We start from the raw sequence: 11,179 nt of genomic DNA on the forward strand, positions 1-11,179 counted from the left end.
CTACGAGTACTACATGAAAGCTAGCTGGCAGGTCACCTAGGCATAGTGGAAGAGGTGCGGACAACTGTAACATAGGTTTGGCCCTCAAACTCTATCTGGCTTCTTCCACCATTTTCTTTCTCTTTGCCCTCAGGGCAATTTTTCTTTCCGCGGCTATTTGTTGACTCCTGTTGTTCTTCAGAGTGGGGTGAAGGGGATTGTGGAATCACTTCTTCGAATTTGCCCCTGTCAAGTTGCAGTTCAACTTGCATTGTTGGAAGATCTCATTATTTTATTTAAAAAATATTAATTAATATTCTATGAATTAATTTAATAATTTTAAGAAGCATTCAAAAATGGATAATAAAAGCTATCTACCACTTGGTAAAACTTCTTATTAAAATTTTTGAAAATGCCAAAGAAGATCTCATTTTTGCAAATAGGAGCTATTGGGGAGAGGTATTAAATTGCTATTGCCTACTTTCGGAACTATTCCGTACTCATTGGAGATCATTTTAGTGAAGAAGGTTGTATATTCTTGACCTTGAAAAGCCAATGATTACTCTACTAATGTACTCTTCTCTAAAGATTGCAGCCTCAAATGCTCGTGTTGCTACCAATGAATCCATTTGGATTGGTAAACAATAACTCAATTTCACTAATGCCTCACAATAAATATATGAATCTCTCTCTACAGCTTCCTCTCTATTCCCTTAACCATTTCACTTGTCTCAAAAGATATGTGTCAAATTCAATCCTAAAAGGGTTCACTCAAAGAATTTTTGTTGTAAACCATAATCTTACAGTAAGAATTAAGACTTAACAACCATCTCAAAAAATGAGCTCAACATTTGAGCTATAGCACATGGAGTTCAATAACTGAATTTTAAAATTTCAAGAAATCCCAAGAGACTAGCCAATCAACATCAAATTTGGGGCTAAATTTATCATCCAAGGAGCAAGGTAAACCCCAATTCGCTTGTAGATCAAGGGGCAAATTAAATTGAAGGCTTCATGATCATTCATGACACCAAGTGGCATTTGAACTAGTGCAAGAGATTGAAGGAATCTAGTCGCAGTCCAACAAATTGCAATATAATGTAAAGAAATATGCAAGGAATGCCACTTTTGGGACCTATAGGGCATCCAATGTCCAAGAATTAATCGGTGACATTTCAATTTCAATTTCAATTTATGTGAAACTAATACTTCTAATCTTTAATTAGGTCATTACCACCCTTTCCCTTGAGGAAGGCTCATTTCAAAAGCTTTGGTATTGCTTTGGATAAACAATGATGTAAACAAGAGATTTTGATCGTTTCGAAAGATTTACATAAGCATGGCTCCATTTAGAGAGCATTCACTAAAGCTCTTTAAAAGGCTAGTTAAATAGAGCTGTGGGACACCCCCCTTAGGTGCTTCATTGTTGATATTACTAATACTACATTCCCACATTATAAAAAGTTAGGGGTCCTGAATGGGCAAGAACCGTGGCCAAAGCTCTTGTTGGTCGATGTGCATATGTGATTAATGTACATTGATTGATGCAAAATTTAAATGTCAGGCTAAGATTAGTCCCCACTCAAGTGGTGCTGCTGCTAATTCTTTAAAAATGACGACTCGATCATGCAAAGTCCATCAGCAGCCTATGGCGATGCTTCAAAACAAATCTTGGAGCTCAGATAGCACAGCTGGAGAAGATCAAAGCAGGCTTTAGCAGCGCCTTGAAACAAAAGAATATATGAGAGAGAGAGAGAGAGAGAGAGAGAGAGAGAGAGAGAGAGAGAGAGAGCTGCAAGTTTGTAAGCATAAGATCTTAGACTAAGTGCTGTTATCAGCAAGAAATCTCTCTTTTACACTCCCGAGTATTCGGATGACATCCGAGCTTTTGATCGGGTTATCTTGTCCAAAGAATTGGTCATTGTTGGCGAGCCCATCTTTGATGGCAGAAGATTCCACATGCATGATGATACAGTCTTGAGGAGAGCCCATCCTCACCTCACTGTGCTTGCCAGGTTGTTACCAACTTTGATGTTCTTGCAGCTCAAAAAAATGATGAAACAATGAGTAGCAGGATCTTCCCAAAGCATAACAGCACATCAACATGATCTGGCAAGACAGCAATAGCCTGTGTGCATAATTCCCATCTGTTTCAAAGTTAGAATCAGAGCCTCATTCAATGCAAAGCGTTTCAATCTTTTTGCAGATGTTTCAAGCTAGCAGATCATTGCCAACTATTTGTTACAATCTCCTCAGAAAGCTGCAGGCCTGTACTAACTAAGTAGCAAAGTCTGAGACAGCAAACCGACATACCTCATGATACTGAGGTGCAATTTGCAGCCCGTTCGATATATCTCTCAGCAATAGCAGTGTGCATTGCAGCACCAATAGTCAGAACTTCTTCATCAAGAAAGAACAAGGGTGAATGACCTGAATGAACTGATCCACAAGTTTCATTCCTGACCCCAATGAAAAAAAACCCTCCAGGAATGGCTCTTGCAAAAAATGAGAAATCCTCTGCTCCCATCACAGGTGTGACTTTTCTTATGTTCTCTTCTCCTACAACATCAGCCGCTACATGCCGGATATGCTCGTACAAATTCGGATCATTGATAGTTGGAGGATAGAAGGGATGCTCTTCCTCCAAAAAGTCAATTTCTGCATGGCATCGCTGCACATCTGCTTGCTTTTCTATTATCTGCCAAAAAGAATTAAGTAGAAATTCTGGGATTAAAACCCATGTATCAACAAAATAGACAAGGGACAGCACCACTTGAAGGAAAAATCACCTCACGAATTCTCAATTTCAGCATTTCAAAGCTATCACTTGTGAAAGCTCGAAATGTTCCACCAATTACAACAGAATCTGGTATCACATTATATGCACTGCCACCATCAAAAGTTGTAACTGATACAACCTGCATTCAGCAAACAATTGTTGGGGCAGGATTCAGTTTCTGAGTCCAATAAGAACAACAACACACATCGAACAGATAAAGGAAGGGGGAGTGTCTTTAGCATACAAGTCATCATTGTTAACATGAATGCAAATTTGACCAGAATAACACAATCCACCATGGTACCTGTGAATCAAGAGGGTTTGACTCTCGTGACACAAGATGCTGCAGGCTCAAAACAATTGAAGAAGCTGCAACAATAGGATCCACTGAATGCTGAGGAAGTGCAGCATGACCGCCCCTTCCTGTTATAATGGCTTTGAAAAAGCCACACCCAGCTAAAAGAGGGCCAGACCTGACTCCAATTACCCCTGTTGGTTGAGCATGTGTTACATGAATCCCAAAAATAGCTTCTGCTTCCCCAAGAGCTCCTTCCTCTATCATACGTTTTGCTCCAGCACCACCTTCTTCGGCAGGCTGGAATATCAGCAAGACAGTGCCCTGTTCCAGCATAGAATAGTAGAAAGTTCCATCAGAAAAACCTAGTTAATCCAACTATAATTTAGGGCTTTAAATGTATGTCTCCTTCAAGCCCCCAGCCATGCTCCCTATGCCATCGTGCATCATCAAGAAATTGCCTCATGCAAACTGCTAAACTCTGGTGACAGAAAGTGCTTAGCACAATGGCCATCCAATCAACATGGACAGAATTGAATGTATACATATATAGCCCTGTATGAAGCGGCCCATGATACTCAAGCAGTCGCATCAATGCAAAGCATTGAAGGGGCAGTGTAGTCACGCAAGCAATGCTACTGCTTTCACCCTGCACGGGAATTCATACCTGTAATTTATCTAGGCGTTGTTTAAGCAGCTTGGCAGCTCCAAGGAGCATGGCTACATGAGCATCATGTCCACATGCATGCATTTTGCCAGGTACTTTACTCTTATGCTCCCACTCAACTGCTTCCTGCATAGGCACAAATAGGTAAATTCAGTAAGCAATGCTGATTCTTCTCCTGGCTTGCTCTCCACCTCTCTCCTCTACACATATATTCGTAACGACAGAATTGCAAAGGTCTGACCTTACAAGGTATTATGAACTAGTGCAGTTTATGGAGCAACCATACATATTTCAAGGTACAAAGGAACAAGCTACAGAGAGAAGCACCTCAGTGGTTTGGGCAATTTGATATATGTGTTTCTACCATATGCTACGGTTGGGATCGTTGTCATGCAAATTTGATGCTAAACTGTGAAAATGAATAACAAGAAGCCCCGAAAAAACCATCCTGAGAAGCGAATGGATTGGCATGCAACGTCGATGCTGAACTGAGAAGATGAATAACAAGAAAGACCCAAAAGATATCCTAAGAGAGGAATGGAACGGTCTTGTAACCTGTATGCGCAGGGCATCCATGTCAGCTCGCAGGGCCACGAAAGGAGCCTTCCCGGTCCCAATCGAAGCGACCACGCCGGTTCCGGCAATCGGCCATCGATACGAGACATCAAGCCTATCGAGCTCGGCCCGTATGAGCTTACTGGTCTCGAATTCCTCATAAGCCAATTCGGGATTCTCATGGATGGCCCTTCTCACGCTCTTAAGCCACGCAGAGAAGCCCGGGTCTTTGGACATGAGAACAATCTCGCCAGCGGCGTCGCGCTCAATTGTCGGTTGCGCCACCGCTGCTTTCCTCATGGCCCCAAGGGATGCAGTGACCGCTGATGCGAAATCGGAGGTGGCGGTCTCGAGGCCATCCATGAGGGGGTAGGAGAAGCCATTGTCTGTGTAGAAGGAGGCTGCCATGCGCACAGACAGGAACAGAAGGGGCAAGAGCAGGGGCAGGAGAAGACCCATGTCAGGAAAAGGGCAGGGGACCCAAAAGGACCGATAGGGCTTGTGCTAGAAGGAATTGGGTTTCCGAATCTGGTGATGATGCTGCATAAGAAGCATCGATAGAAAGAACGGCAGTGGCCAGCATGAGCTTTAAATAGGGAGAATAGGTGACTAAAGCCAGTAATGGATTATGGATTAATAATCCAGCCGATGAAATTCTACATAAATATAAGTAACGAGAAATATACATACAGTCCCTGGGGCCCTAGGTATGATATGGTCCACGAAGAAAAATCTGTTACAACGCCCACCCTTTATGCTGCCACTCTTGATCTATTGGAGATTCTGCCCCCATACAATGTCCTCAACAAAACCAAGTTACGCAAAGATAGCTTGAGCACACATGGGCCATGCCACTTGCAATAACTAGACTCTTCTAAAGCCTTTCAAGAGTCCAGCCACACGTAGACCTATGCGATATTTCAAATGTCAACTAGGTCGAGTTTCAATCGCATGACATGTTCTTTTTCTCTCCTGCTTACTAAAATTACAGTCACCTTTACTTTCAGATGCAAACAGTGACTGAGCATGTGGCAAGAGTCTAAGTAAAGTGATCTGCTTTTACAATAAGTATGAGGTTTTAGAAAAGGTGCCACATGCATCTTACTTTACTTGCAAGACTCCCAAAAAGTATAACAAGTCTACAACAAGTAGCATGGCCTTGAGTCTCACAACTAACCTTGGTATGCATAGGAGCATGTGATGATGTCCTATGCATGTGATGATGTAGTGGAGGCATGGTCTTACATTTGTAATTGTCCAAATGCTCACAAAGAAACCAAGTCAAGAAGAAAACACTACGGATAGCTTGAGCACATGAGTCTCACAAGTAGCCTTGGTATGCAATGGTCGAGCAAGCATAGCTCGAGCACATGAGCCTCAAAAATAGCCTTAGTATGATGTAGATAGGAGCATGTGATGAAATAGTGGAGGCATGGTCTTACATTTGTAATTGTTAAGCAAATATGTTTTGAGTGATACAACCTTTGGCACATGTTTAAAAGGCTAATGCTCTGTCTCATTATAATGTGACCATGGTGTAGAAGTTATAACCTTGGCATCTATTTAAAAGGGCTATGCTCTACCTCATTATATTGGGAATTATACCCATGATGTAAATATTCATAAATTTTGATATGATTTGATTTTTCTTTCTATTTTTTTTTTTAAAACATGACTTCATAGTGGCTTCACTTGTGTGCAGCTACAATGATGGCCACTAGTTCACGATCAATTGCTATTTCTATCTAGCCATGTTCTCACGATGTTACTAACAATAGGTTGTGTTTTTGTGAGCCACAAGTCTCAATATGGCCATCAAGCACCTTCATGTGCTAAGTTCTAGTGAGATGCTTTTCGAAGTTCAAAATTTAGTCATAATACACACAAAAAAAGTTGCAAGTTTTATGAAAGAACTTGTAAACAGTCAAGTTGAAGGTTTTTGTATCAACTCCAAAAATGTTTTTCATGAACACACAATCACCATGTTTGAAGGTTTTTGTATCAACTCCAAAAAATGTTTTTTATGAATATCCTTTTTTGCTAAATGAACACCCAATTTTGAGACACTTTACTTATAAGATGAACATGTAGTTTATGCAATTTCATTATAACATCTTCATCATTTGACATGTGCCCTAAATGTTTAGGTAAGAATAGAATATTTATGTTTTATACTATTGAAATTGAATGTATCTAAGGAATACCCAGTCATTTACTTATAGAAATGCCACTTAGCTCATATTCACTTGACTAAAATTTAGAGACTTCGATACATCACACTTACATTTTTTCTATTGGGAACACACACTAGTATTTACATATGAACGTGTGTGCGTGTGCGTGTGCATGTGCATGTGCGTGTGCGTGTGCGTGTGCGTGTGCGTGTGCGTGTGCATGTGTGTGTGTGTGTGTGTGTGTGTGTGTGTGTGTGTGTGTGACACATCTCTCTCTCTCTCTCTCTCTCTCTCTCTCTCTCTCTCTCTCTCTCTCTCTCTCTCTCTCTCTCTCTCTCTCTCTCTCTCTCTCTCTCTCTCTCTCTCTCTCTCTCTCTCGTGAGTTGCCTTTCCCAACGTAGTATACAAGATTGGCTTGCTGTACCTTATTACTTTTGCATAAATCTTAGATTGCATCTCATCAACTTGCAATTCTATATGATTTCTTTGCTCTTCTATGAGCTTTGGATGGCTGATGACCCAAGATCCCCCCTCCCCTCTTTTGGGCATTTCATTATTCTCCTAGAAAGTATGAGACTTGAATTTCCTTTCAACTATGTTTACTTTAATGCACTTATTGATGATTGATGTTTGTCATTATGTATTACACTACAAAGTTACAAGTCTCTTTTAACAACAATCACAATGCTTCATCACACTTTACAACACTAAAAGTTTGAGTTTTTAAAGCCAAGACCAACACTCGTGTGTTACTTTAAAGACAACAATTATGACCATGAATTCCATCATGTGGTGATGAAGGATTTGTACTTGTCAAAACTATGATTTCCACTTGTGAACCATGCAACATGATGATGCATCTTAAAGAATCCCATGTATAACAACCCATGACCTCATTCTAATCAAACTTTGAGCTCACAAGTTAAGCAAGAGAATAATACTAGATTATGATGTTTGCAATCATTTATAAGACAACCTAGTCCAACCTCACTCAAGTGGGTGGCAAAAGAACTATTTTGTGATTACTACAAGGCAAAGTTGATGGTAATAAATTGTATTTTAGTAGTGAATATAGAATGGCATCTTCTTATTTCAGGTGTGCTTCTCAATTTCCTACATGAACTTTAGGCTTGACCATCAACCTAGACAAGAGTAAACAATGTATCATATTTGATGCTTTAGGTGCATTCTCCATCCCCAAGGTTTGTTGATTAGTCATGAACCAAAAAACAATTTTTGTGTCATCTCATGATTTTCCCCTTCCTATAGGCTACAACTATCTCCATATGGACTTGTTGCACAACATGTGTTTGTTTGGATTTTTCAAAGATGAAATAACTCAATATCATATGATGCATTGCAATTGTTTTTATCTATACAAGATAATAAGAGTGACACCAATAGTACTTATGCTACCTTACGTAAGCCATCGCGTGCGTCGCTTTTGCATCAAACCAAAGCTTTGGCTAAACTTGTTTTGAACCATGTGCACATAAAAGTCACTACTTGTTAGCATGCACAACATGAATGATTATGGCTCATGGACAATGTTTTGAAACATCATAAGAGCAATTTGAACTTAAAGCTTAGACCCTTGCAAAAATCTTTCTATAGAAGTTCAAACTTTGATATTTCCATAAAAATTTATGATACAAATGGGACTCTTTTTTAGGATATGCTTCTTAACATCACTAGTATCCTCTTAGCATCACAAGTATATTGTCCTCAAATATTCAAAATGTGTTTTTGCTAATATAATGAGGCAGCAAGTCCTACAAATTCACATGGTTCACTTATTGTCAATTGATTGAATGAAATTTAAAAATATCATGATCTTGTTATATAAAATATGCGAATATGTCATATCTATCAACAAAATTGGTTACGTATACCATGTGGGAATGCCCATCTTTTTTGCATTGAAAATCACAAACACTTCTAATTCCAAAAGATAATTGTTTGATCTTAATAGTTTTCACAAACTCCATACACATTTCAACTTCAAGCTGTGCAATGGCATACTCTACCATTGAGTGCAATAAATTCAAAAAGTAGATGGGTGGTTGATGCATGTACAACCATTAAACTTGACATGATATTTTGATTTGACAACATGAAACATTAATTAAAGTGTGATACATTATGGTTGGTGCAATAGTACTCAAAAGTAATGTAGGCAACTGTTAGAAAGGGAGCTTGTTAAACTTTTTTTCATATGACTCGATTGAGCTTGGAAGTCATTTTAATGATCATTGATAGCTTGGAGTACAACTCTCCAATCATCAAAACCAAGGACCAATCGTGCAAAAGTTACTAGAACGTCTCTCTCTCTCTCTCTCCGACACCCCACATTGCACCTAGAGTGAAGTACATGAAAAAAATTGCACTCCCAATACATATAGAGCATGAGCTTGAATTTGAACTATACATGCCTAAAGAAGGAACAACAAGCTTTCTAAACGTAGGACCCACTCTATTATGACATGACAAACCTTAGGGTAAGGTACACATGACTTGGTAGCATTTAGGGGGGTGGTTTTAACATCCATTTGTCATGTGATGATATGTTGGTAGCAAAACTTTTCTTGCTTCATCTAAGTATTGGTCTCAAATTGCATGTACAAAGTTCTACAGTGATAAACATGAGCTTCATGTGAAACTTATTGCAAATTTACATGGCTTTTACCAAGTGACTTGAATAAGTCCTTTGTTCTCATACTACAAGTTATATCAACATGGTACAACATACAAATTAGCTACATGGCCATTATTGCATCTCTTGAAGGTCCAATGCTTCTACAATTTGGGAAAATAGAAGGTCCATATATCACTACAACACACAAGTTCTTACCATTATTTAAAATGGATAATGAAAAAGAAATTTTGTAACTATATTTACCTCTTATTTAACCTTAAACACTTATAGAATCTTTCTTGCTTAGGATTGCTTTTAATGCAACTTACATATGACACTCTTGATATATATATGACATAGTTCCTTGGAATGCATGGTTAGTTGCAACAAAGGATTACCAACTTAATGTTGAAAGATAATTTTAATATTTGTTCAATAGTTAGCACAAAATGAACACACACACACACACGCACGCATGCACGCACGCACACACACACACACACACACGCGCGCGCGCGCGGCAAAGCAATGCTACTAAAGTAGGGAATCTTCTTGTTAAACACAAACACAAAGTCAGGTGATTTGACACACATTGATAAACCAAAAGAGATTGCTAAAATTAACCGTCTATCCATGTTGAGATCTTATCTAGATTCCATGGGGTATGTGGTATTTTGTTGGTTGGGTTTTATCCTAATCTCATTACCCTAAGAGGATCACAAGCATTGAGTTATTTAGAGTCACAAGCATTTAGTTATTTAGACATGAAAATGCATATGAGGTTGATTGCTGCTTAGTACTATTTGACCTCTTCAAACATGAACTTGGACATGTGATATGAATGGGCAAATGTGGATCCCTATCAGTTTGGTTGCTACTTGCTAATGATCCCCAACCAACCTTTATTGAGTATTAGAATTAGAGGGATGCAAAGACTAGCTAAATTGCTACATTGTATGTGAAACTCTCATAGGTCTTAACCATTTCTATTGATAAGCCAACCAACCATTATTAAGGATTAAAATTAGAGGGATGCAAAGACTAACAAAATGGCTACCTTTTTTGTGGACCTCCTATAGGTCTTAACCATTTCTATTGATAACCCCATACTTATGTTGTAGGCTTGTCAATTGAGGGGGGCACCAAAGCCCCTTTAAAAGACTAACTCAACATTACTAGTAAATTAAAACAATGTTCATGAAAAATAGGTTTTGGAGCCAATCCAAAAACCAACCTTGACAAAGCATAGTTCTTTAGTGGATTTGGTAGGTTTTGTGGGCATATTACAAGTAAAATGATCCTAAAATTTAAAGTGGAAAACCTTTTCTCCAAAGATTTCAAGTTTCTTTTTTCAAATTTAACAATTCATTTAACATTAAACCTTGGCTTTTTGTAAACACTAAATGATCAGAAACCTTTCCGCTTTCATAATTGGCCCTTATTTGGTGGGTGAACAAGGAGGGAGCAGAGGCACACCATACTTTAACTTCAATGGACAAGGATCCTCCTTGTAATTAAATAGTTTTGTGGGGGATGACCTAGGGTACCTTACACAACTATCTATGACTCAAGCTGGTAGTTATTGGCCCTTCCAATAGGCTTTGAACGAATAATAACTATGAGATTACTAGTTAAATTGTGATCAACAATTGTTTTCGCACACACATACACACTCCTTTGCTCTCACTCTCCCCTTTGCACCTGCTTCCTCATGACCTTGGGTTCCTTACACATGCTCTCTACCACTTGAGCTAGTAGGTATTGGCCATTCTCTTATGGAATTATTGGATATGAATTGATGTTGTATTAATTGAATATCCGAGCTTACATCAATTACTTGTAAACAAGGGCCACCTAAACCCTTGACTACCAACTCAACATGTGGTCCCAATATAACGTCCATCTTGGTGGCCAACCAAGTGGAGCCATGATCAAATTTTTAGAGCATACAAAGTGGCTTCACCATTGCTTGCCTAAGAGATTGAAACCCTTGATCTTAGGTTTAATGCACATACCACTTGAGCCAGGGGTTAATGGAGTTATTAGATGTGAAATGATGTGTTACAAGGGAAGTGGCTTCATCGTTGCTCGCCTA

General features: G+C 39.0%; 1 protein-coding gene across 2 annotated transcripts; it reads right to left on the reverse strand.

The window, feature by feature from the left end:
* Positions 1–1,241: 1,241 nt before the first annotated feature.
* On the reverse strand, positions 1,242–4,846 carry LOC148032690 (IAA-amino acid hydrolase ILR1-like 4). 2 transcript variants are annotated; one of them, XM_087683319.1, is made up of 6 exons: positions 4,276–4,846; positions 3,721–3,846; positions 3,063–3,377; positions 2,769–2,897; positions 2,293–2,677; positions 1,242–2,107 (listed from the first exon to the last, which is right to left on the reverse strand). In XM_087683319.1, the coding sequence occupies exons 1-5, from the start codon at positions 4,732–4,734 to the stop codon at positions 2,294–2,296; spliced, it is 1,413 nt and encodes a 470-aa protein (XP_087539445.1). In that variant the 5' UTR covers positions 4,735–4,846; the 3' UTR covers positions 1,242–2,107; position 2,293. The 2 variants fall into 2 exon arrangements, with proteins under 2 accessions (XP_087539445.1, XP_087539444.1); XM_087683318.1 differs by having other exon boundaries at positions 1,242–2,126.
* Between the last annotated feature and the right edge of the window lie 6,333 nt (positions 4,847–11,179).

Source organism: Lygodium microphyllum, chromosome 8, assembly GCF_053477565.2.
Source record: "Lygodium microphyllum isolate KBCC chromosome 8, Lygodium_microphyllum_v1.1.10, whole genome shotgun sequence".
Classification (NCBI taxonomy): Eukaryota; Viridiplantae; Streptophyta; class Polypodiopsida; order Schizaeales; family Lygodiaceae; genus Lygodium; species Lygodium microphyllum.